The sequence below is a fragment of the Choloepus didactylus genome, chromosome 2 (assembly GCF_015220235.1).
Source record: "Choloepus didactylus isolate mChoDid1 chromosome 2, mChoDid1.pri, whole genome shotgun sequence".
NCBI lineage: Eukaryota > Metazoa > Chordata > Mammalia > Pilosa > Megalonychidae > Choloepus > Choloepus didactylus.
In genome coordinates this window covers 36048145-36074993 of record NC_051308.1, presented here as the reverse complement: position 1 = coordinate 36074993, position 26849 = coordinate 36048145, and the positions used below count along the sequence as shown (strand labels likewise).

The following is a 26849-nucleotide window of genomic DNA, read 5'->3' as shown; positions in this document are numbered from 1 at the left end:
TATGCAAATCCTGAAGAAAAGCTGATCTCTCTGCCCTGTGGACCTTTCCTTAATGGCCCTGGTTGCTTTGTCTCTTAGCATTTCAATAACCCATTAGATCTCCGAGGAGGGCCCGTTTTTTTTTTTGTTTTGTTTTGTTTTTTTAATCCTTTTTTCTTTTTCTAAAACAATTACTCTAAGAAGCCCAATACAGAAAGCTTCAAAGACTTACTATTTGGGCAGGTCAAGTCAAGAGCAGAACTAAGAGAGCTCTGAGACAAAACGCAATAATCCAGTGGCTGAGAAAATTCACTAAACACCACAACTTCCCAAGAAAACGGGGGTGTCCGCCCACAGCCATCATCCTGGTGGACAGGAAACACTCCTGCCCATCGCCAGCCCCATAGCCCAGAACTGCCCCAGACAACCCAGTGTGACGGAAGTGCTTCAAATAACAGGCACACACCACAAAACTGGGTGTGGACATTAGCCTTCCCTGCAACCTCAGCTGATAGTCCCAGAGTTGGGAAGGTAGAGCAGTGTGAATTAACAAAGCCCCATTCAGCCATCATTTCAGCAGACTGGGAGCCTCCCTACACAGCCCACCAGCCCAGAACTGCCCTGGGGGGACGGCACTCACCTGTGACATAGCACAGTCATCCCTCAACAGAGGACCCGGGGTGCACGGCCTGGAAGAGGGGCCCACTTGCAAGTCTCAGGAGCCATACGCCAATACCAAGGACTTGTGGGTCAGTGGCAGAGACAAACTGTGGCAGGACTGAACTGAAGGATTAGACTATTGCAGCAGCTTTAAAACTCTAGGATCACCAGGGAAATTTGATTGTTAGAGCCACCCCCCCCTCCCTGACTGCCCAGAAACACGCCCCATATACAGGGCAGGCAACACCAACTACACACGCAAGCTTGGTACACCAATTGGACCCCACAAGACTCACTCCCCCACTCACCAAAAAGGCTAAGCAGGGGAGAACTGGCTTGTGCAGAACAGGTGGCTCGTGGACGCCACCTGCTGGTTAGTTAGAGAAAGTGTACTCCACGAAGCTGTAGATCTGATAAATTAGAGATAAGGACTTCAATTGGTCTACAAACACTAAAAGAACCCTATCAAGTTCAGCAAATGCCACGAGGCCAAAAACAACAGAAAATTATAAAGCATAAGAAAAAACCAGACGATATGGATAACCCAAGCCCAAGCACCCAAACCAAAAGACCAGAAGAGACACAGCACCTAGAGCAGCCACTCAAAGAACTAAAGATGAACAATGAGACCATAGTACGGGAAATAAAGGAAATCAAGAAGACCCTAGAAGAGCATAAAGAAGACATTGCAAGACTAAATAAAAAAATGGATGATCTTATGGAAATTAAAGAAACTGTTGACCAAATTAAAAAGATTCTGGACACTCATAGTACAAGACTAGAAGAAGTTGAACAACGAATCAGTGACCTCGAAGATGACAGAATGGAAAATGAAAACATAAAAGAAAGAATGGGGAAAAAAATTGAAAAAATCGAAATGGACCTCAGGGATATGATAGATAATATGAAACGTCCAAATATAAGACTCATTGGTGTCCCAGAAGGGGAAGAAAAGGGTAAAGGTCTAGGAAGAGTATTCAAAGACATAGTTGGGGAAAACTTCCCAAATCTTCTAAACAACATAAATACACAAATCATAAATGCTCAGCGAACTCCAAATAGAATAAATCCAAATAAACCCACTCCGAGACATATACTGATCACACTATCAAACACAGAAGAGAAGGAGCAAGTTCTGAAAGCAGCAAGAGAAAAGCAACTCACCACATACAAAGGAAACAGCATAAGACTAAGTAGTGACTACTCAGCAGCCACCATGGAGGCCAGAAGGCAGTGGCACGATATATTTAAAATTCTGAGTGAGAAAAATTTCCAGCCAAGAATACTTTATCCAGCAAAGCTCTCCTTCAAATTTGAGGGAGAGCTTAAATTTTTCACAGACAAACAAATGCTGAGAGAATTTGCTAACAAGAGACCTGCCCTACTGGAGATACTAAAGGGAGCCCTACAGACAGAGAAACAAAGAAAGGACAGAGAGACTTGGAGAAAGGTTCAGTACTAAAGAGATTCGGTATGGGTACAATAAAGGATATTAATAGACAGAGGGGAAAAATTATGACAAACATAAACCAAAGGATAAGATGGCTGATTCAAGAAATGCCTTCACGGTTATAACGTTGAATGTAAATGGATTAAACTCCCCAATTAAAAGATATAGATTCGCAGAATGGATCAAAAAAAATGAACCATCAATATGTTGCATACAAGAGACTCATCTTAGACACAGGGACACAAAGAAACTGAAAGTGAAAGGATGGAAAAAAATATTTCATGCAAGCTACAGCCAAAAGAAAGCAGGTGTAGCAATATTAATCTCAGATAAAATAGACTTCAAATGCAGGGATGTTTTGAGAGACAAAGAAGGCCACTACATACTAATAAAAGGGGCAATTCAGCAAGAAGAAATAACAATCGTAAATGTCTATGCACCCAATCAAGGTGCCACAAAATACATGAGAGAAACACTGGCAAAACTAAAGGAAGCAATTGATGTTTCCACAATAATTGTGGGAGACTTCAACACATCACTCTCTCCTATAGATAGATCAACCAGACAGAAGACCAATAAGGAAATTGAAAACCTAAATAATCTGGTAAATGAATTAGATTTAACAGACATATACAGGACATTACATCCCAAATCACCAGGATACACATACTTTTCTAGTGCTCATGGAACTTTCTCCAGAATAGATCATATGCTGGGACATAAAACAAGCCTCAATAAATTTAAAAAGATTGAAATTATTCAAAGCACATTCTCTGACCACAATGGAATACAATTAGAAGTCAATAACCATCAGAGACTTAGAAAATTCACAAATACCTGGAGGTTAAACAACACACTCCTAAACAATCAGTGGGTTAAGGAAGAAATAGCAAGAGAAATTGCTAAATATACAGAGACGAATGAAAATGAGAACACAACATACCAAAACCTATGGGATGCAGCAAAAGCAGTGCTAAGGGGGAAATTTATAGCACTAAACGCATATATTAAAAAGGAAGAAAGAGCGAAAATCGAAGAACTAATGGATCAACTGAAGAAGCTAGAAAATGAACAGCAAACCAATCCTAAACCAAGTACAAGAAAAGAAATAACAAGGATTAAAGCAGAAATAAATGACATAGAGAACAAAAAAACAATAGAGGATAAATATCACCAAAAGTTGGTTCTTTGAGAAGATCAACAAGATTGACAAGCCCCTAGCTAGACTGGCAAAATCAAAAAGAGAGAAGACCCATATAAACAAAATAATGAATGAAAAAGGTGACATAACTGCAGATCCTGAAGAAATTAAAAAAATTATAAGAGGATACTATGAACAACTGTATGGCAACAAACTGGATAATATAGAGGAAATGGACAATTTCCTGGAAACATATGAACAACCTAGACTGACCAGAGAAGAAATAGAAGACCTCAACCAACCCATCACAAGCAAAGAGATCCAATCAGTCATCAAAAATCTTCCCACAAATAAATGCCCAGGGCCAGATGGCTTCACAGGGGAAATCTACCAAACTTTCCAGAAAGACCTGACACCAATCTTACTCAAACTCTTTCAAAACATTGAAGAAAATGGAACACTACCTAACTCATTTTATGAAGCTAACATCAATCTAATACCAAAACCAGGAAAAGATGTTACAAAAAAGGAAAACTACCGGCCAATCTCCCTAATGAATATAGATGCAAAAATCCTCAACAAAATACTTGCAAATCGAATCCAAAGACACATTAAAAAAATCATACACCATGACCAAGTGGGGTTCATTCCAGGCATGCAAGGACGGTTCAACATAAGAAAATCAATCAATGTATTACAACACATTAACAAGTCAAAAGGGAAAAATCAATTGATCATCTCAATAGATGCTGAAAAAGCATTTGACAAAATCCAACATCCCTTTTTGATAAAAACACTTCAAAAGGTAGGAATTGAAGGAAACTTCCTCAACATGATAAAGAGCATATATGAAAAACCCACAGCCAGCATAGTACTCAATGGTGAGAGACTGAAAGCCTTCCCTCTAAGATCAGGAACAAGACAAGGATGCCCGCTGTCACCACTGTTATTCAACATTATGCTGGAAGTGCTAGCCAGGGCAATCCGGCAAGACAAAGAAATAAAAGGCATCCAAATTGGAAAAGAAGAAGTAAAACTGTCATTGTTTGCAGATGATATGATCTTATATCTAGAAAACCCTGAGAAATCGACGACACAGCTACTAGAGCTAATAAACAAATTTAGCAAAGTAGCGGGATACAAGGTTAATGCACATAAGTCCGTAATGTTTCTATATGCTAGAAATGAACAAACTGAAGAGACACTCAGGAAAAAGATACCATTTTCAATAGCCACTAAAAAAACCAAGTACCTAGGAATAAACTTAACCAAAGATGTAAAAGACCTATACAAAGAAAACTACATAACTCTACTAAAAGAAATAGAAGGGGACCTTAAAAGATGGAAAAATATTCCATGTTCATGGATAGGAAGGCTAAATGTCATTAAGATGTCAATTCTACCCAAACTCATCTACAGATTCAATGCAATCCCAATCAAAATTCCAACAACCTACTTTGCAGACTTGGAAAAGCTAGTTATTAAATTTATTTGGAAAGGGAAGATGCCTCGAATTGCTAAAGATACTCTAAAAAAGAAAAACGAAGTGGGAGGACTTACACTCCCTGACTTTGAAGCTTATTATAAAGCCACAGTTGCCAAAACAGCATGGTACTGGCAAAAAAATAGACATATAGATCAATGGAATCGAATTGAGAATTCGGAGATAGACCCTCAGATCTATGGCCGACTGATCTTTGATAAGGCCCCCAAAGTCACTGAACTGAGTCATAATGGTCTTTTCAACAAATGTGGCTGGGAGAGTTGGATATCCATATCCAAAAGAATGAAAGAGGACCCCTACCTCACCCCCTACACAAAAATTAACTCAAAATGGACCAAAGATCTCAATATAAAAGAAAGTACCATAAAACTCCTAGAAGATAATGTAGGAAAACATCTTCAAGACCTTGTATTAGGCGGCCACTTCCTAGACTTTACACCCAAAGCACAAGCAACAAAAGAGAAAATAGATAAATGGGAACTCCTCAAGCTTAGAAGTTTCTGCACCTCAAAGGAATTTCTCAAAAAGGTAAAGAGGCAGCCAACTCAATGGGAAAAAATTTTTGGAAACCATGTATCTGACAAAAGACTGATATCTTGCATATATAAAGAAATCCTACAACTCAATGACAATAGTACAGTCGGCCCAATTATAAAATGGGCAACAGATATGAAAAGACAGTTCTCTGAAGAGGAAATACAAATGACCAAGAAACACATGAAAAAATGTTCAGCTTCACTAGCTACTAGAGAGATGCAAATTAAGACCACAATGAGATACCATCTAACACCGGTTAGAATGGCTGCCATTAAACAAACAGGAAACTACAAATGCTGGAGGGGATGTGGAGAAATTGGGACTCTTATTCACTGTTGGTGGGACTGTATAATGGTTCAGCCACTCTGGAAGTCAGTCTGGCAGTTCCTTAGAAAACTAGATATAGAGTTACCATTCGATCCAGCGATTGGACTTCTCGGTATATACCCGGAAGATCGGAAAGCAGTGACACGAACAGATATCTGCACGCCAATGTTCATAGCAGCATTATTCACAATTGCCAAGAGATGGAAACCACCCAAATGTCCTTCAACAGATGAGTGGATAAATAAAATGTGGTATATACACACGATGGAATACTACGCGGCAGTAAGAAGGAACGATCTCGTGAAACATATGACAACATGGATGAACCTTGAAGACATAATGCTAAGCGAAATAAGCCAGGCACAAAAAGAGAAATATTATATGCTACCACTAATGTGAACTTTGAAAAATGTAAAACAAATGGCTTATAATGTAGAATGTAGGGGAACTAGCAATAGAGAGCAATTAAGGAAGGGGGAACAATAATCCAAGAAGAACAGATAAGCTATTTAACGTTCTGGGGATGCCCAGGAATGACTATGGTCTGTGAATTTCTGATGGATATAGTAGGAGCAAGTTCACGGAAATGTTGCTATATTAGGTAACTTTCTTGGGGTAAAGTAGGAACATGTTGGAAGTTAAGCAGTTATCTTAGGTTAGTTGTCTTTTTCTTACTCCCTTGTTGTGGTCTCTTTGAAATGTTCTTTTATTGTATGTTTGTTTTCTTTTTAACTTTTTTTTCATACAGTTGATTTAAAAAAGAAGGGAAAGTTAAAAAAAAAAAAAAAAAAGGAAAAAAGAAAAAAAAAAAGATGTAGTGCCCCCTTGAGGAGCCTGTGGAGAATGCAGGGGTATTCACCTACCCCACCTCCATGGTTGCTAACATGACCACAGACATAGGGGACTGGTGGTTTGATGGGTTGAGCCCTCTACCACAGGTTTTACCATTGGGAAGACGGTTGCTGCAAAGGAGATGCTAGGCCTCCCTATGGTTGTGCCTAAGAGCCTCCTCCCGAATACCTCTTTGTTGCTCAGATGTGGCCCTGTCTCTCTAGCTAAGCCAACTTGAAAGGTGAAATCACTGCCCTCCCCCCTACGTGGGATCAGACACCCAGGGGAGTGAATCTCCCTGGCAACATGGAATATGACTCCCGGGGAGGAATGTAGACCCGGCATCGTGGGACGGAGAACATCTTCTTGACCAAAAGGGGGATGTGAAAGGAAATGAAATAAGCTTCAGTGGCAGAGAGAATCCAAAAGGAGCCGAGAGTTCACTCTGGTGGGCACTCTTACGCACACTTTAGACAACCCTTTTTAGGTTCTAAAGAATTGGGGTAGCTGGTGGTGGATACCTGAAACTATCAAACTACAACCCAGAACCCATGAATCTCGAAGACAGTTGTATACAAATGTAGCTTATGAGGGGTGACAAGGGGATTGGGAAAGCCATAAGGACCACACTCCACTTTGTCTAGTTTATGGATGGATGAGTAGAAAAATAGGGGAAGGAAACAAACAGACAAAGGTACCCAGTGTTCTTTTTTACTTCAATTGCTCTTTTTCACTCTAATTATTATTCTTGTTATTCTTGTGTGTGTGCTAATGAAGGTGTCAGGGATTGATTTGGGTGATGAATGTACAACTATGTAATGGTACTGTGAACAATCGAAAGTACGATTTGTTTTCTATGACTGCGTGGTATACGAATATATCTCAATAAAATGAAGATTAAAAAAAGAAAAAAAAAGACATAATGCTGAGCAAAATAAGCCAGGCACAAAAAGAGAGATATTGTATGTTACCACTAATGTGAATTCTGTGAAAAATGTACAATGTTTTATACTGTAGAATGTAGGGGACCTAGAGATACCAATTAGTGGAGGGGGAATGATAATCTAATAAGAACAGATAAACTATGGAGGGTAATCTCAATGTTATGGGAATGCTCAGGAATGATTATGGTTTGTAAACTTTCTTGGATATAGTAAGATCAAGTTGGAAGCAATAGAGTTATTTTAGGTTTTTTTTTTCTCTTATTCCTTTGTTTTCTTAGGGGTTGTTAATTTTCTTGGGGTATGGAAGGAACATGTTGGAAGCAATGTAGTTATTTTAGATTATTTGTTTTTCTTACTCCTCTGTTTGGACATGGTTTATTAATTTTCTTGGGGTATGGTAGGAACATATTGGAAGCAAAGTAGTTATTTTAGGTTATTTGCTTTCCTTAATCCATTGCTTTGGTTGAAATGTTGTTGGGTTTTTTTGGTTGTTGTTTGCCTGTTTGTTTTTAATTTTTTGATAAACAAATTTAAAAAATTGAAAAAAAAATCAGTAGAAAAATGGGAGTAAAACCTAAATGACAAATAGGGTGGGATGGGGGGATGGTTTGGGTATTCTCTTTTCACTTTTATTTTTTATTCTTATTCTGATTCTTTCTGATGTAAGGAAAATGTTCAGAAATAGATTGTGGTGATGAACGCATAACTATATGATCATACTGTGAACAGTTGATTGTATACCATGGATGACTGTATGGTTTATGAATATATTTCAATAAAACTGAATTAAAAAAAAAAAAAAAGAAGGGAAAGTTAAAAAAAAAAAAAAAAGAAAGAAAGAAAAACAAGGAAAAAAAAAAAAGATGTAGTGCCCCCTTGAGGAGCCTGTGGAGAGTGCAGGGGTATTCGCCTACCCCACCTCCATGGTTGCTAACATGACCACAGACATAGGGGACTGGTGGTTTGATGGGTTGAGCCCTCTACCATAAGTTTTACCCTTGGGAAGACGGTTGCTGCAAAGGAGAGGCTAGGCCTCCCTATATTTGTGCCTAAGAGTCTCCTCCTGAATGCCTCTTTGTTGCTCAGATGTGGCCCTCTCTCTCTGGCTAAGCCAACTTGAAAGGTGAAATCACTGCCCTCCCCCCTACGTGGGATCAGACACCCAGGGGAGTGAATCTCCCTGGCAACACGGAATATGACTCCCGGGGAGGAATGTAGACCCGGCATCGTGGGACGGAGAACATCTTCTTGACCAAAAGGGGGATGTGAAAGGAAATGAAATAAGCTTCAGTGGCAGACAGATTCCAAAACGAGCCGAGAGGTCACTCTGGAGGGCACTTTTATGCACACTTTAGACAACCCTTTTTAGGTTCTAAAGAATTGGGGTAGCTGGTGGTGGATACCTGAAACTATCAAACTACAACCCAGAACCCATGAATCTCGAAGACAGTTGTATAAAAATGTAGCTTATGAGGGGTGACAATGGGATTGGGAAAGCCATAAGGACCACACTCCACTTTGTCTAGTTTATGGATGGATGAGTAGAAAAATAGGGGAAGGAAACAAACAGACAAAGGTACCCAGTGTTCTTTTTTACTTCAATTGCTCTTTTTCACTCTAATTATTATTCTTGTTATTTTTGTGTGTGTGCTAATGAAGGTGTCAGGGATTGATTTAGGTGATGAATGTACAACTATGTAATGGTACTGTAAACAATCGAAAGTACGATTTGTTTTGTATGACTGCGTGGTATGTGAATATATCTCAATAAAATGATGATTAAAAAAAAAAAAAAAAAAAAGAGTGTGGCACTGCCCTCCCCTCCACATGGGACATGACTCCCAGGGGTTAAACCTCCCTGGCAATGTGGAACATGACTCCTGGGTATCGGTGTGTACCTGGCATCGTGTGACTGAGAAAGCCTTCTGAACCAAAAGGGGGAAGAGAATTGAAAAAAATAAAGTTTCAGTGGCTGAGAGATTTCAAATGGAGAGGTCATTCTTGAGGTTAACTCCTATACATTATATAGATATCCCTTTTTAGTTTTTTGTTTGTTAGAATAGTTAGAATACCTGAAACTGTTGAACTGCAATCCATATCCTTGATTCTTGAAGGCTACTGTATAACTATGTAGCATATATGGTGTGACCATGTGATTGTGAAAACTTTATGGCTCACACTTCCTTTACCCCGTGTATTGGCAAATGAGTAGAAAAATGAGGACAAAAAGTAAATGAATAATATGGACGAGGGAGGTATGGAACATTTTGGGTGTTCTTTTTACTTTTATTTTTATTCTTAATTTTTTTTTTTTGGAGTAACGAAAATGTTCAAAAACTGCGGTGATGAATGCACAACTATATGATGACACTGTGAATAACTGTTTTACGCTTCGCATGATTGTATGGTATATGAATATATTTCAATTTAAAAAATTTTTTAAAAAGTAAATGAGGTGGGGAGGAGTGGTATGGGATGCTTTGAGTATTCTCTTTTACTTTTATTTGTATTCTTATGAAAATAATCATATGATGAAACTGTGAACAACTGTTGTACACTTTGGATGATTTGTGGTATGTGAATATATTTCAATAAAATCACATTAAAAAAAAATGTAGCAATAATCAGATCAAAACAACACCTAAGCCTTTACAGATGCACCCATACTACAAGGCAAACAAACTGCTGGGGCATCCGAAAATGCTCACATCTGGCTTATACGGCAACCTGAGTAGATGCCTTTTCTTCCCATGTTAAGAGAAATGAATACTAGATCAGCCCTTCTCGGTGATCAAATGTAACTTCTTTCCAACTGGTAAGTCAGGAACTTTATTTTTTAAGGCATGAGCCACAAAAGAGAAAGAAAAAAACAATAAATGATAGACTAAATTCTAAAGCAACTTAAGAGAAGCAAATATAAAAGATCACGCAAGTGAATAAAAATGGTAACACATGGAGGAAATAAATATGAATTTAAAAGAGGTTAAGTGGTGTTCTAGTTTGCTAATGCTGCTGGAATGCAAAACACCAGAAATGGATTGGCTCCCATAAAGGGGGTCCATTTGGCCACACAGTTACCATCTCAAGGCCACAAAGCATCCAAGGCAACACATCAGCAATGGGGCACCTTCACTGGAGGATGGTCAATGGTTCCCGGAAAACCTCTGTCAGCTGGGAAGGCATGTGGCTGGCATCTGCTCCAAAGTTCTGGCTTCAAAATGGCTTTCTCCCAGGACATTCCTCTCTAGGCTGCAGTTCCTCAAAAATGTCACTCCTAGTTGCACCTGGGGTATCCGTCCTCTCTTAGCTTCTCCGGAGCAAGAGTCTGCCCTCAAGGGCCGTCTCCAAACTCTCTCATCTGCAGCTCCTGTGCTTTCTTCATCTTCAAAAGTTCACTCTCAGCTGCACTCAGTTCCTTCAGCTTGTCAGCTCATTTATATGGCTCCAGTGATTGAATTTAGACCCACCCTGAATGGGTGGGGTTACACCTCCACGGAAATTATCCAATCAGAGTCATCACCCACAGTTGGGTGGGGCACATCTCCATGGAAACACTCAAAGAATTCCAATCTAACCAACACTGATAACATCTGCCCACACAAGATTACATCAAAGATAATGGCATTTGGGGGACACAATATATTCAAACTGGCACAAGTGGCAAATTTTATATTCTATATTTTATTTTTTGATGTAAAAAAATAAACTTTTTATGTAAAAAAACACAAAGTAATAGAGTTATTAAATTGTCATTCAATTAAAAAATATGCTCTAACATAGATGTGATTCACTTAAAGACATGATAGTGGTACTTTAAATTGTTAAAAACTCATTTGGAAAGTAAAACGAATCCTGTATCAAAAGCCATAAAATTATGTATACGTCATGACCTTACTCCTAGGAATTTATCCCAAAGAAACAGCCGAAATGAAAATGCCAAAAGCCTGAAAATTTTCACTACAGTGTTAGAACTATAAATAGCAAGAAATGGAAAATTAAATATCCAGCAACCCAGAAAAGTTAAATAAGTTATGATATATTTGAAAGGACCATGACCCAGCTACCAACTTATGCAAGTATAGTGTGTTAAATAGAAGTAGAGCATATTAGAAAAATGTTAACATAAAGTTACAAAACAGAATAATATTAAGTTGTAGATTATAACCATTTAACATATATGTACATATGAACTGACCTGAATGGCATACAAAGAAATGAAATCAGAAGTATTAGGACAGCAGGTATAGATAACACTTCTAAACTTTTAAAATCTTACTTAAGTTAAAATATTTTCACAATAATGTTCAATTTTAAAGTACATTTAATACAAACTGTGATATAAGAATGTGAAAAAATATTTCATTTAAAATGGTAAATATGATTAATCTGAAGACAAAGAAGGTTCACAGAAAGAAAAAGTTGTGTCAAACAACCTTTACACACTCTGCAAAGAAATCCATGCCAAAGTAATATCCAAATGAAGCCTTGCCCTTCCAAAATCCAAGGTCACAGATAATTTTTATTTAAAGGATAATTAGGTTTGAATTCTAATTTTACCCTCTACTGGCTGGGTGACCTTGGGCCAGTTACTGAGTCTCTCTGAGCCTGTTTCTTCCTTCCTAAAAAGGAGACAATACTCATCTTGAAGAACTGTTGTGAGGAGTAAGAGATATTAGACTTGAAGAGCAATCACTCTGTGGATAATGCCCAACCATTGGTAGCTAGCAGTACAAGAGTTAAAATAAAAATAATTTATTTCAACTGGGGAAGAAAAAAAAAAAGAAATGGGTAACAGGTTAATTTGAGTCATGTTTATATCAGACTTGTATTCACAGTAACTATAACATTGTATTACGGCATAAGAATGATTCCTTTTCAAAGAGGAATTATTTCAGATTAAAATTTGGAAGACTTTTCCAAGAAGAAACCCAAAGAACTAACTAGGGCACTTATGAGAAATTTACTTTGCGTCAAAGGCTAAAATTTATTCCTTGGTTAAAAAAAATCATGTGAATTTCCACAGGTGAAAAAAAAAGGAACCACGAGTTTAAGATGCTCCTTGTCACAGAAAGAAAATTAAGTTTTGCAGTAACACCTTCTGAGTTTTTATATTTAAAAAAAAAAAACTCAAATCCCTCAGGTTTACCTAAGAGGAAAAAAAGAATGGAAAAAAAAAATTGTCCTTGAAGAAAAAGGCACAGTCTGCAAAACGAGTGGCATAAATCCTCCCCAGATCTTAGAACAAGAGTCTTTATTCACTGGAAACTCCATAGTAACACTATGCTAGTTGTGAGACTAGAGAAAAGCCTACACAGTTTCTGTGTTTAATAATTCCTATGTGAAGAAAGAAATGTAATTCTTACTTCATTTTTATATTGTGTTGTAATCCTCAGGAAAGCAGGCCCCAGATTGCTTTCTGGAAGAGGATGACGCTACCTCGCTTCCTGTAACCTGGAGCCTCGTCTCTTCAACCATCTAGAAAATTTATTCTGCTGCTAAATCAAAAATGCCTCTCAACAAAGGTGGGTTAATTAAGAAATAGCAACATCAACTAAAGCTTATTTCAATCTCTCAAAACTCCCGGTGCCAGTTTGTATGTCTTGTGTCCCCCAGAAAAAGCCATGTTCTTTGGTGCAGTCTTGTGGGGGCAGGCTATTAGTGTTGATTAGGTTAGAATGTTTGGATTGGGTTGTTTCCATGGAGCTACACCCCACCCAACCCTGGGTGATAACTCTGGTTGGATGGTTTCCATGGAGGTGTGGCCCCGCCCATTCAGCGTGGGCCTTGATCGGTTTACTAGAGCACTATATAAGCTCAGACAGAAGGAGCTCACAGCTGTAGCTGAGACAGACATTTTGAAGCTGACGCAGACATTTTGGAGAACGCCATTTTGAAAAGCAACCTAGGAGCAAGCAGACGCCAGCCACGTGCCTTCCCAGCTAACAGAGGTTTTCTGGATGCCATTGGCCTTCCTCCAGTGAAGGTACCCTATTGTTGATGTGTTACCTTGGACACTTTATGGCCTTAAGACTGTAACTATGTAACCAAATAAACCGCCTTTATAAAAGCCAATCCATCTCTGGTATTTTGCATTCTGGCAGCATTAGCAAACCAGAACACTCCCAGACAGCTATGCAGCCCAAACATGACTTACAAATACAGAAGGGTTTAGAAATGAGATGCAGCTCATTGTGGTCTTTGGGTATATTCTGCCTCCTGCTCCTCACAGATCCAGGGAGACTGCTCCCTGGTCACTCTGCTGGAAAGGACTCCACACCAGCTCCAAGAACACCAGTCTGCTCTACTCCCTGATTCAGACCCTCCCCACCTGCTCCTCTTGGGCTAGGCTGCCACCCTTCAACAGTAAGTGTGCTGCTTAGTTATCCCAACCAGGACTGATCTTCCCCATCTCTCCAACATCAGAATGGGGGACCCACAAGGGTTTCTCTGGGGTCTCTCTCAGGGGCCTCAAGGACACTCATCTATGAGTCCTTTTCCTCAAAGAGACACTCTTCAGCCTCCATGATAATCTGTGCCAACTTTATTACAGCTATCGGAGGATCCCTGTTTACAAAAGCCTATTATCACTTCTAAACTGCTTCTGCCTCCTAGAGCTTACTCCTGGGACCATTAAGCTGCTGTGTGAAATCTTCATCAATTACCATGAGTTATAACCACCAACATTACCCGTTCTAGTCAATGAAATTAAAACTACTTCTACACTAAGTGTACCACTTAGCATCATGGTGTATTTTTAACAGCAGCCCATCAGTTTTTTTAAGCCAAATTTGAGTTATTTAAAGAAAATCATAAAACCATATTCAATGGATTTTTTTTTTTTTACAATATGCACCATTCCTCTAGTCACTACAATAAGTTAGTAAAGTTTGGATATCAACCACACATGAAGTCTCAATACCAATTTGAAGAGTAATCTGTTAAAAAAAAAATTTTATTACACATGGAATATCCTGGCCATTCATTCAATATCATCTAGAGTACTCATTTTCTGAAAGAATCAATATTCTGGAAAAAAATTATATGGAAAATACAAAGTGACTACTTTGAGGAAAAATATATGAGATACTGAAAAACAGTATTCTATCAGAAATTAGCATGCTAGTCCTAGATGTCTGGTTACATAATTACTTCATATATATATATATATATATGAATATATATATATTTATATATATATATATAAAAGCTGATAACATACACCTCTTCAGTGAGACTTACGGTAATGATATTTTACCAAAGCCAGTTACTCTAAAGTTCCTGGTTCTGTGTTTCTCTCAATTCCAACTCCTTGAAGACTTCAGTATCTTTCATTCATTCATCTACTTAGCATTTATTGGTCACCTACTATGCAAACAGTTTAGGCACTAGGAATACAGTGATATGAAAAAGCTTACATTCTTTTCAGCAGGGAGAAGAAATTGATAGTATACAAATAACCATACAAAGTGATGTGACAGAGAATATGAAGGTGACAGGGGGAAAATGGCTATCGTGGTTAGGAAAGGTACCTCTGGTGAAAGAGGCATTTGAGCCGAACCCAAAGGAGCCAGCCACATGAACAGACAACAGCATCACCTGGGAACCTGTCGGAAATACGAAGTCTCAAGTCCCAATCCAAACCTCCTGAATCAAAAATCCTTGCGAGGGAGGCCCAGCAATCACATTAAAGTTTAAGAACTACTGTATCAGAGTTATAAACAGGGAAGTAAGATGAACCTAGGATTCTGAGTAATTTGCTGCAAATAACGTACAGCTTTAGATGTTTCACTAACAGATAACGGCAGCATATGCTAAACTGCACAGTATATATTAACTATTATAATACCAAGTTAACCCAATGAAATCATCAAAGCATCACAGATTCACAGACTCTGGTACTTAATTTTTGCATATTTTGAATTTCAGAGAATTCCCATTCAATTATACGAAATATTAAAACCTAAAGCTTACTTTAAATCATCTGCTCCAGAGTTACAGCCTCAAATCACCAAGTTAGCAATATAAAAAACCTGCAACTTTCCTCCCCTCCCCTCCCTGGAGTAGGTCAGCTGTTCCCCACTCTGTGTCCCTTAGTGTTGAAGTCATCCTCACCCTTCTGGAATAACTTAAAGATCATAAAACTTCCTCCCATCCTCACTCCCCTCCACCCCCATTCCCAGCCAGAAGAAAACTCTCTTTGCCTCTCTGACAACTATTTACACTGTAGTTGTTTGTATCCCTCTCTTACTGTCTGTGCCAGTATGGATATATTATGCCCCCAGAAAAGCCATATTCTTTAACGTAATGTTGTAGGGGCAGACTGATTAGTCTGTTAACTAGGGTGGAACTTTTGATTAGATTATTTCTATGGAGGTGTGGCCCAGCCCATTTAGGGTGGGTCTTGATTAGTTCACTAGTGTATTTAAGAGAGAAGCTAAGAGCTGACAGAGACCAAGATGCTTGCTGACACTTGGAGACGCTTGGAGTTGCAGACAGAAGGATGTTTGGAGATACAAAGCCAAGAAATGAAGCCCAGAGACATATCAGAGAAAGTCATTTTGAAGCACAACCCAAGAACAAAGGACTAGCAGATGCCAGCCACGTGCCTTCCCAACTGACAGAGGTGTCAGGACACCATCAGTCTTCCTTCAGTGAAAGTATCCTCTTGTTGATGCCTTAGTTTGGTCACATTTACGGCCTTAGCACTATAAATTTGGAACTTAAAAAATCCCTTTATAAAAGCCAATCCATTTCTGGTACTCTGCATAACAGCAGCATTAGCAAACCAGAACACCATCTTACTTATCTATAAATTCTTTGGAGCAGAGGCTTTGGTCCTTAAATGCTTCCTCACAGTTTCTCTCCTCCATCACACACCAACCTCCAAGAAATGTCAGTCTAATATTTTTTACATAGCACATCTGCAATGCATGTTTGTTGAATTGAACTGATACTGTGATTCAGAGATTCAAAGTTCCACAGAAGAAGGGAAAGTTAACAGAGCACTAGAACATGACAAAGTAGGTTCACTTCTTGAGGCATCAAGAAATGTTTATGCATAAACGTGGTGTCCCTTTAAAGTGAACTTTCTCAAAGTCAGACAATGTCTCCAATGAAGAAAACAAAGCATTCTGCTTATTTTGGGTTAACTTAAGAAATCTTTTCTCTTCTTTTCACCTATGCTTGAAGTTTAATTTAGATAGGTTTCAAATTATGAAAACATCCTCAAAAGCAATTCATCTGAGGCTACACTGCTTTCAATATCTATCATAAACAAATGACAAATAAAGTAAAAGAACTAAAAATATACATTTAGTTAATTCCTTTCTCCTCCTTTCAAACCACTCTGTAAGTTTAACTTTGGTATGTCTTCTAAAATGAGCACTGTTGCTTCGTCTGTTCTATTGTATACAAGGATATTGTTCTATAGTTCACTTTATTTTTTATTTTTATTCACTAAGCACTATATTTTTATGATCCATAGATGATGATATGAGTACAACTAATCTACTGCTTCTAGTTTTTCTTTTTGACCTTGCACTTTGCTATAAAAGGGTTCCTGTAAAAATCTTTAAGATAGCTCATAAGCCAATAATGGACCTAGATTTAAATGGGTGAAACCTACCCTCACAAAACAAAACCAAAAATAAGAATATTCATTTATTCACCCAAACAATATTTATTAATCCCTACAATGTGTCAAACACCATGCTAAGTGCTCAAACCACAGAGATGAAGAGGCATGGTCCACACCCTCAAAGTGCTTACAAAACAATGCAGAGGCACTGCAAACAATGGCAGTGCAATGTGAGAACTTCCTTATGGAACATATGAGGTACAGTAAGAATACAAAAACACATCTAATCCACCTTGAGGAGTGAAAAGGGGCTTTACAGATGTACTACTGAATTGAAAATGAAAGATGAGTTAGACAAACAGGAAGAAGACCATCTAGGCAGAGAAACTTCGTGTGGAAAGGCACAGAGACTTAAGAAAACCTGGCATGCTATAATAACTACAACCCTGGAAATGCAGAAGCATGAGAGTGGGAGTAAAGACTGGACAAATGAGAAGGGACAACAGTTCAATTCTCAACTCATGAGCCACAAGGCCCCCGGGAAGTCAAGGTAGGTGTACTCCTGTGTGTGTCCTAGGTAACTAGCTGTAGGAGATGAGCAGGGAGAAGGACCACCCAGGCACCCATCATCCATTATGTGTTAGGCCAGAGATGTTCTAGCTCTTCATAGAGAGCCAGAGTAAAAAGTGCAATGTGTGGGGAATAAACAGTGTGACCTTTAAAAAAAAAAGTTTTGTGCTGCAAAAATTTTCAATATATAAAACTGATTTTATACACACACACACACACACATACACACACACACACACTGTTATGGCAAAGTTAAATGGTGCAGAACAGGTCATGAAGTGCGTATACAACAGGTAGAATCTGCTATGAGCAAGATAAATATAATGCAACATCAAGCCCCCCCAACTAGTCCTACTGCAGATTCCTTAAGGAGCATGTATGAGTGAAGTCGAGGCAGTAAACATATCTTTTCCCAAACTACGACACAATTCCAAAGGAAGGCCAAATGACTGGTTGGGCGGATGCTCTTCCAACAGTCCTGTCCTGTCGATTACAAAGCACTTGCACTATTTTTCTACCATAGTGGGTGCTATGTTTTAAATGCTGACTTTTAAATGTATTTAAATGTTTGATGTTTTGAGTCTTTTGATCGCTTCCACTGTTCCGTTAAAAATTCTGAATGAAAGTGTATTACTGACACGAAAAGACTGAACTCCACTGACAGACAATAAAGAAACTTTATATCTAAGGGTTTTATATTTCATGCTGTAGGTAACAGAAGTCAGCGTTAAGGCATTCTGGAGAGAGAAGAGATGGATTTTATGTTTCAGGAAGGCCACAATGGAAGCAATATGTTCAATGGATTGAAGGGGCAGAGAGCAGTAAAGAAAATAAATAAGGAGAGGATTACAATAGTCCAGGCAAGAGAGGAGTAAAGCAGAACAAGATCACCAGGGACATGATGATTAAACAGCTGTGAAAAGTGGTACACTCAGTGAACACTTAGTGCAGAAGTAGGTTTAATATCATTGACACTTAAGAGAACATTGGCAGACATAACTCATGGTAATTGATGGCAGATTTCAAAAAGCAGTTTAATGGTCCCAAGAGTAAACTCTAGGAGGGAGAAGCAGTTCAGAAGTGATAACAGGCCTTTGTAAACAGTGATCCTGTGACAACTGCAATAAAGTTGGCACCGATCAGGGAGGCTAAAGAGAGTTTCTTTGAGGGAAAGGACTCAAAGATAAGTGTCTCTGTGACTCCTAAGGAAGGCCTAGGTCTCTGGCTACTGAAAGCCAACAAGCAAAATCAACCATAGAAAGATCTTATCTACCTTTAAAATAAAAGTATCATCCAAAGTAACCCTCCTTTTCAGGAGATTAACAAATTACAAAAAAAAAAAAAAAAAATTACCTATCACAAGGTACGTAGTAGTTATCTAGATCTTTTGCAAGGGGAGAAAACACTGGCATGAGGAGACAATTTCCACAACTAAAGTGAGCTCTGACTCAAATTTCCTTGATCAATACTTTGTACCCAATTTTGTCAATAAAATGAAGATACCACTGATAAATAATAAAAACAAACAAGTCAAAGAACTTTTAGGTAGAAGCATCAACAACAACAACAACAACACATCAAGGAACTTTTACGTAGAAGCATCAAAAGCTTACAGGGCCATATGGTAAATGTGGTCAAAAATATGGGGTTTTTTTTAAGTATTTTTAAGGTTTTTGGCTCCCTTGAGAAACCTAATGCATCCTACTCAGTTTTAAGGAATCAAGCTCTTTAGAGCTTTCTGATAATATACAAAATCTAATTTCTCTTTAGTCCTGTAGGAAGGAACTTGTGGACAAGGAAGTAATCATCCACTATTGCTGCCCTGGTTCTATTCCTAAACTTGCATGGGTATTTCAGTTTCTTCTCCACCCTTAGGACTTCCAAATGTCACAGAAGCAAGTCACAAACTGTGTTGACTGAGTTTACAACCAGTTCACACTTTCAGCTGAACCCTCACTGTTATCAAATAACTCTTTTATTCATTTAGATGACATTCCCACAGTGGGTTTTCTAAGACTTTCCCATTCTTCCCACTTTTTCCAGTTCTTCCACACTGGGACCCCTACAATCCATCCATTCTCTACACAGCAATAGAGTGAACTTTCCAGTCAATCAGATTATGCCACTTATACTGCTGAAAACTCTTCCAGTGGCTTTCAGATCCCTTCCCATCCTACCTAAACTCTTTAGCCTGGCTTATGAAAGCCTACATGATGCCAACTCTCTTTACCTCTTCTCTTGCCACTCCCTTCTCCACCATCCCCCTCACAAAGCTCTAGCCTCACTGACCTTCAGCCTGTGCATCAGTTCCCAGGAATTCTACCCATATGAAACGCTCCCTCCACCAGCATATCTTCATAACACCAGCTCCTTCTTCTCAGTCATATTTCAGCTGAAATGTCACTTCCTTGATTGTTCAATCTAAGGCAGCCATCCCAGTCACATCACCCTACTTAAATTCTATTTAACTCTGATGTTTTTCCTTTTTATTTTCTGTCTCCTCCACCCAAATCCCTCACCAAACTCCATAAAAGGTAAGCACTCTGAAAACCATCTATTCTCTTGTATCCACTGCACTTAGAACTGTACCTGAAAAAAGATATTCACTAAACATTTTTTGAACAAATGTTGTCCCAAAAAGGCCATCCAAAAACAATCACCAGGTTAATGAGAAAGGGTGAAGAACAATGATTTAATGTGATTTCATTAAAAATCAGTCCCTAATTTATTTCTGATAAATTCTGACTAAAATGAATCACTATTCCTTACTACACAGGCAGTCCTTATACAGCAAGAGGAGACACTGTCACTCCCACCACCCTTTCGACACATCGCCAGGAGTGGGCATTCCTTCAAGAGTCACTGCTGCACCACTCAAGCAGCTGTAAGTGGCTGAAGAATGATGGTGGCAATTACAACAGCAGACAGTATATAGTATTTCCTTATGGCCACAGCTCCCAGTGTGAATATTCCACTGCTGAGCCTTCGCTCCTACATCATCACCTTCAAGCCTTGTTCAAAGAGAACATCAAAAGAAAGAATATTATCCAATGCTCCTCAGACAAAAGCTAATTATTACAATCCTCCTTTTTCCCTGTAGATATGGAAGATCCAAGATCTCTATGGTCACAGTTAAGGTAGAAAAAACTAACAGTCATTGAGATGTTTCACTTGCATGGGGTGAGGTAATGACCTCCATTATTCAAAACTTGATAAGAAAACTAAACATTTACCAATCTTTTCATTCATCTGGCATTTAAATACAGGCCGTCTCAATTTTTCTTTTTCTACTTAAAAGTGATTATAGTTATGCTTTGAAAAACACTTATGCTGTCATTTAAAGTGGCCAAAAGAATACCATATGAGCACTGTTTGTTCTGTCAAGTATATAAAAATATTCTAATCCAGGCATTTTCCACCTTCAACAGAGCATGTGTTTATAGGCAGACCTGGTTCAAATCTCCTTTCTGCTGACTGACCAGGAACAAATTACTTAAACTCTTTGAGCTTCATATTTCATATCTGTTGAATGAGAATGGAAAGGACCATATCATGGGGTAATAACAGGATTAGGATTAGACGGAGTGACTACCAAAATCCCTCTACACAGTGTTAGGCTCCGAGTAGGGGATCCCAAGCAAGGCTCCTTCACCTTCCTGTGAGGGATGTTAGAGGGCAGGGCTTTCAACCCCACTGGTTTACATATAAATTGTTCAATCCACTGGGGAAAATCAGTAAATTGTCTTAACCATATTTTTATTATTACTTCTAGTGGTTTAAACTGTTATCCTATAATAGTTATTCATTATGGTGTTTTTTTTTTTTTTCTTTTACAACTTTTCAACACTCATCCCTTAAGGGATTTGGGGTTGAAATGTTTGAAATTTAAATAAAGTATTACTAAGTTATAAATCTGTTTCTAGAAAAACAACTGAAGTATGCATTTCAAAAGTGAAAGTTCAGTATTCTCTGGCTAAATGAACACTTTCAATGATAATCTGGCTCTATTAAAATTTGAATAAAACATTTATCTCTGGATAAATTTTATGTAGAAAATAGCTAAAAATAACAATTGCTGAGTCTGAAACTACTTTTCCTGCACATCATATAACAGTTTAGAATTTGCATTTCTTTGATAAGACAATTTTATTTTGATAAGAGAGTATGCAAAATGTTTTAGGAATCACTGCCTTTTAATACTTAGTGCTCCTAAATGTTCTTCTAATGACTAAAATTCCTTGGCTCTTCCCAAAAAGATACAGAATATTAAATGTCTCATCTACCACTCTAACATAAGGATACATTTTCTGTACATTAAAGTCATCTATGTTTCCTTTCTCAGTTACATCTTATTAAAGAAAAATGTTACTTTCAGTAGCTAACATACCACCAAAAAACAAGTATTTAAATAATGCCTCGCTTGATTAGGTGGTATGAGCAGAAAAGAATGCTCTGGACTCCTAAACTCTTATACCCACTCTCCTTACTTTTTGAGAATTCATAATTGTTTGTAGAGAAGTCTGGTGAGAGATTTATAACACACAATGGCAAATCATACCAACATGCACTGATATGCAATCCCCCTATTTGAGCTGAAGAGAGGCTGGACAACACATGAGCAAAGACTTTTTTAAGGAGTGCCACACACTGTGATAGATTACGAAGAGAGACAGAGGCCTACAGTATTCCTTAAAGGCTCTAGAAAAGAAAGGTCTGGTTTGGTTTACACTGGTTCCTGATGGGAGAGGATGAAGGACCGGGAGTGTAGGGAGAGGAAAACGTTCTTCCTAGAAGCAGTGTATGAATAAATAACCCTCAGTGTCCCTTCCAGATAAATATTCTCTTTATTTTTTTTTTTAATGTAAGCAGGTGTATACTTGTGCTAAGTTTTTTTTTTTTTTAAGTCTAAATCTTGCTTCTCTGAAACAACTACAAATACAGAAATCTTTAAATGCTTTTCAACTTTTAATTAATATAGAATCACAAGGCAACAAACCTATCTATAACACACGAAATGTGAGATATTTTGCACATTTTTTTAAACAGATGATTTGTTCAACAGCCACTGACAAAAGATATTTACAGGATCTATCCTAAATTTTATTGTGGAATAAAAACTGATCTAAGCTAACTTGCTACATTAGTACTCAACAATAAGAAGGAATGGTGTAATCATATGAGTCTAATGTTCCAAACCTATAACTTGAAGAGTTTTTTAATTTCAAAACACAATTTCAGTTTGGAAAGTATGTGCAAATAAAACCAGACTTTTACTTGAAAAAAGAAAAAAAAAAGTATTTAGGCAGACCTTAAGCTGTCAGTCTGCAGGGATGCATAGTTACCCTTAGAAATACATAAATCCTACTAACCAGGTGCCAAACTTCTAAAGGAGATGCTATAATATCCCAATTTTTGTCCTAGACTCCCAAAACTGGAAGCCCAATCAGATATTATTTTACAGCATCATGGAAAAACTAGAAATTATCGTATCCCTGAAGCACTGACAAAATGCCATAAATTTAAAAATTAAAGCACAGCCAGTTCAATTCATTTTTAACTAAGCTATTATTTTCTTGAAAATATTATCTGTATTAGGGCTATATGATAACACTGGGTTAAAGAGAATGCTAAATTTATCAGAAAATCCATTCTCCAAGACATTTGGGATAAACAGACCATTAATATTTCATTTTTAAAGTGTGAATGTAAACAAAAAGCTGAAAATATGCAATTCAAATGTAAAGTTATTCTGTGTTCTACTCTGTCAAACTGATTGCATGATCAGCACAGTAGCTACCAGGTACATGTGGCTATTTAAGTTTATTCAAAATTAAATAAAAATATTCTAAAACTCAGTCCCTCAGTCCCACAGCCAAATTTCAACTGCAGTGGGCACATGCGGCTGGTGGATCCCATACTGGAAAGCATAAATAAAGAACACACCCATCACAGCTGAACATATATGCCAAATGCAGGCTTCTCCTAAGAGACATAGGCAAATTCAAGCCCTCTGGCCTTTCATTTATCTCTGCAGAACACGCTGAGTGTGTTTTTGTGTGTAGGACATTTTTAAATTTACCATTTCAGTAGTAGGTATGAACAGAAATTGTTATAAAACCATATCTGAAAAGAGCAGTGACTGCTTGTAGTTAGCTAATAAGCTCTTTCATAAAATAAATTTGTGTTTGAATATAACCCTTCACAAAATGAAAGCAATGAATGAAAGATATCTGAAATAATTTTTAAATGGCTGAAAATTTTTGCTTTTGATAATTACTTCCCTATATTTGATAATCAAATTTCCCAAGAGTGGCTCACTATAAGTCACCCTCAAATTGCAAGAGACTCCTTTTTTAATGAAGAAAAATAAAAAGGAGTCAAGTATGAAAGATTAATCAGTTTCTCTTCATCAAGCTGTAGAAATATTATTGAATCAGAGACACCAACCATGGCACGTATCTGAAAATGAGTGTAATTATACACCCATTTCTGCAGTACCCTATCATTACCTCTATTGTGATCCCCAGTGCTTGTCTACTTATTTTTAGTTAGCCTACAAAAATGCATCTTCCACTTTTGGATTTGGGTCCAATTATCACTTCATGTTCCACATGAAAGAAAAACTCACTTATCATTTGGTGGGAATACACATGTACGCAATTTATTTGCACACTCTTAATATAATGCAGTTTAAATAGCAAGCTATTAAAAGCACATCAAGGCAACTCTACATTCTGAGGCTATTCATTTTTTGATATTAAGCATAGTTCTCTTCCCAATAAATTAGCATATTTTAAAGTAAAAAAATACAACAAACCCTCACTCAGATCGGAGGAAAAAAACCCAAGCACATTAAAAACCAAAGCTGTGAACTGTATTTAAGAAAAGTTTTGTTTTCAAGTACCCAAAATTTTACAGGATAAAGACTCATATAACATGAGGTTACTAAATGAAAAACTGCCTCATAGTTTTGTGTGTTACAGGCAAAAGAATCTCCAGTTTAACCAAATTCAGGAGAAGCCCTTATCTATTACCTATTCCAAGCTAGGCACTGTACTAATTCCTTCACAAACAGTAACTCTAACCCTCACAATCAGCCTAAGAAGTAGGCACTATTATCATCCCCATTTTAAAGATGATGAAAACTCAGAGACGAATCATTAATTAAAAAAAATAAAAAAGCCTATGGTAACAAAAGCTAAGCAAATATTGAAGAAGTCGTATGGCTTCAAAGCTGGTGCACATGCCACCACACCACACTGTCAGTCAGTATTAAGGTTCTACTGCAATATCAGAAAGCCAATCAGAAGAACCATAAAGCTAAATTAAATTTAGTCTCAACAGTTGCATAACTTTTTATAAATTATGATGATCTAGTACGTAGTTGGGAGAAGGAAAACTTTCATAAGTTTCAAGGAACCCAAAGGATACCCTGACATAAAACTGATCTTTAAGGGAGAAACCATACTGCAACAACCAACACCTGATCTCTTCCTCCTGTTTTTTTTTTTTTTTAAGAAAACTCCACAGACTACTTGCAAAATTTATTTCAAGACAATGAAATTTAAAGCCCAACAAAAAGTTTAATAAGCAGAATCTTTCACCCTTATCCATACTATACACATTCTAATTTTGGGGCATTCACATCACAAACCTGACTTCATATCTAGGTATTAAACTAAAACAGAATGCATATTATTAACATTTTCAAATTCCTTGAATCCTAGCAGGACAAAACAACCCTAACTAGCAAAACCCATTTTCCAACTCAAATAGATTAAGGTTGTACAGTATATGAAAGTTCGGGAAGCCCTCCAACGACACAAGGGGAACAGAGGACAGCTTATTATTCTCTGTATCTGTGACTGCAAACAATCAAAATTTGCCATCACTTTATTCCACAGTTTGTATAAAAGTAAAAGTATACTGTTCGTTTGAACAGATGAAACCACAGGAAAATACCAGACGACTGCAAGTGATCCTGCTTCAGTAGGAGAGTAGCAAGTACAATTTCGCTTCTAGTCTCCAAGTCACTGCAAGCCTCCCGATTCTGGGATCGTTAAAGACACATTTCAAAACTGTCTCAAACCTGCTGTCCACCTGTGGCCTGGTGGCCATGTCAAAAGCCCGTGGAGCTCGTGAAAACCTCACTAATCCTCTTCAAAGGTCTTGCTAAGGAAGATGAGAAAAATAGAGGGAGCTAAGCACACATATTTTACTACGATCTAAAACTTCTGAAGTTTGTTGTACTAAAACCAGTTTCCGGAAAGCGAAGGTAACTTTGCTGCTATTGCAGATACCAAGATCTAAATTCAATTAAAAAAAGCAAGGATACACATTCAGTATGTATATTTCACGCCAATAAAAAGGTTAAAAAAATAAGACAAAGCAAAAGAACAAGGCTACCGATTTCTCTCCTGATCTCCAAGAACTGCAAAAAGTCAAGACCCAGGTAGAGGTGAAAATAAAAGTTTAAGCGTCTGGCCCACTGACTGCTCAACTAACTCCTAAGCAGCTGCCGGGACCCCTCCTCTCGGATAAGTCTCCCGGCTCCCCTCCGCTGCAGGTCGGGGTAGGTAGGAAGCGGGGGATCGAGCCTCTGCCCTTCTGAAACCCCACGGAGATGCGGCCGCTCCCTTCGGAGGTTCAGAACGCACCCACCCCCCGCGGCGCTGGCACAGGGCCCGCCCACCCCGGCCTCGCCCGGGGCCCGCACGAGGGCGACCAGACCTCCGCTCGGGACCCCGCACACTTCCGGGCCCCACGCCCCGGCCACCTACACGCTCGCCCGACCGCTTACCGGCATCATTTTGGACCCGAATCGCATCGAAGCGGGTGGCCAGACCGCAGCCCGGATCCGAGCAGAAGCGACCTGGGAGGGAGTCGCGGAGTGCGGGGGAGGGGAGCCGAGAGCGAGGCCACCCCGGAGGCAGCGGACCTGTTGCAAGGCGCCGGTGGCGGGAGGCTGAGCTGCGCGCGGGCCCACAGCGCCCGTTCCCGCGGGCTAGGGTGCCACGGAGCCCCCGACGAAACCCCAGCCGGGCCCGCAGAAGTGGCTTTGTCTCCTCCGCGCTCGCGACGGCTCGGGCTCCCTCCCCCTCTCCGAAACCAACTAATCCCGGGGCCTGGCCCCAGCCGAGTCCGCGCCGGCTCCGCCCCCAGCGCGCTGAGTCCCGCCCGCGGCGCGCGAGGCGGGCCTGGGGGAGGGGAGGAGTGGGCACGAGAAAGGGAGGCTCGTGCGCGAGCGCCTGCGCGGGCCCGCGGGCGGGGGAAGGAGGGATCGGGAGCGCGCCTGGGAAAGCGGGTGCCCGGCGACCTTTTCTTTCATC

General features: G+C 38.9%; 1 protein-coding gene across 1 annotated transcript in view; it reads right to left on the bottom strand.

Moving 5' to 3' along the window:
- TP53BP2 (tumor protein p53 binding protein 2) overlaps positions 1–26637 on the bottom strand; it is a 94011-nt gene extending 67374 nt beyond the window's left edge. Inside the window, exon 1 of the mRNA XM_037823124.1 lies at positions 26321–26637. Within this exon, the coding sequence (XP_037679052.1) occupies positions 26321–26347 (27 nt within the window). The 5' untranslated portion in view covers positions 26348–26637. The remainder of the gene's footprint in view (positions 1–26320) is intronic.
- Between the last annotated feature and the right edge of the window lie 212 nt (positions 26638–26849).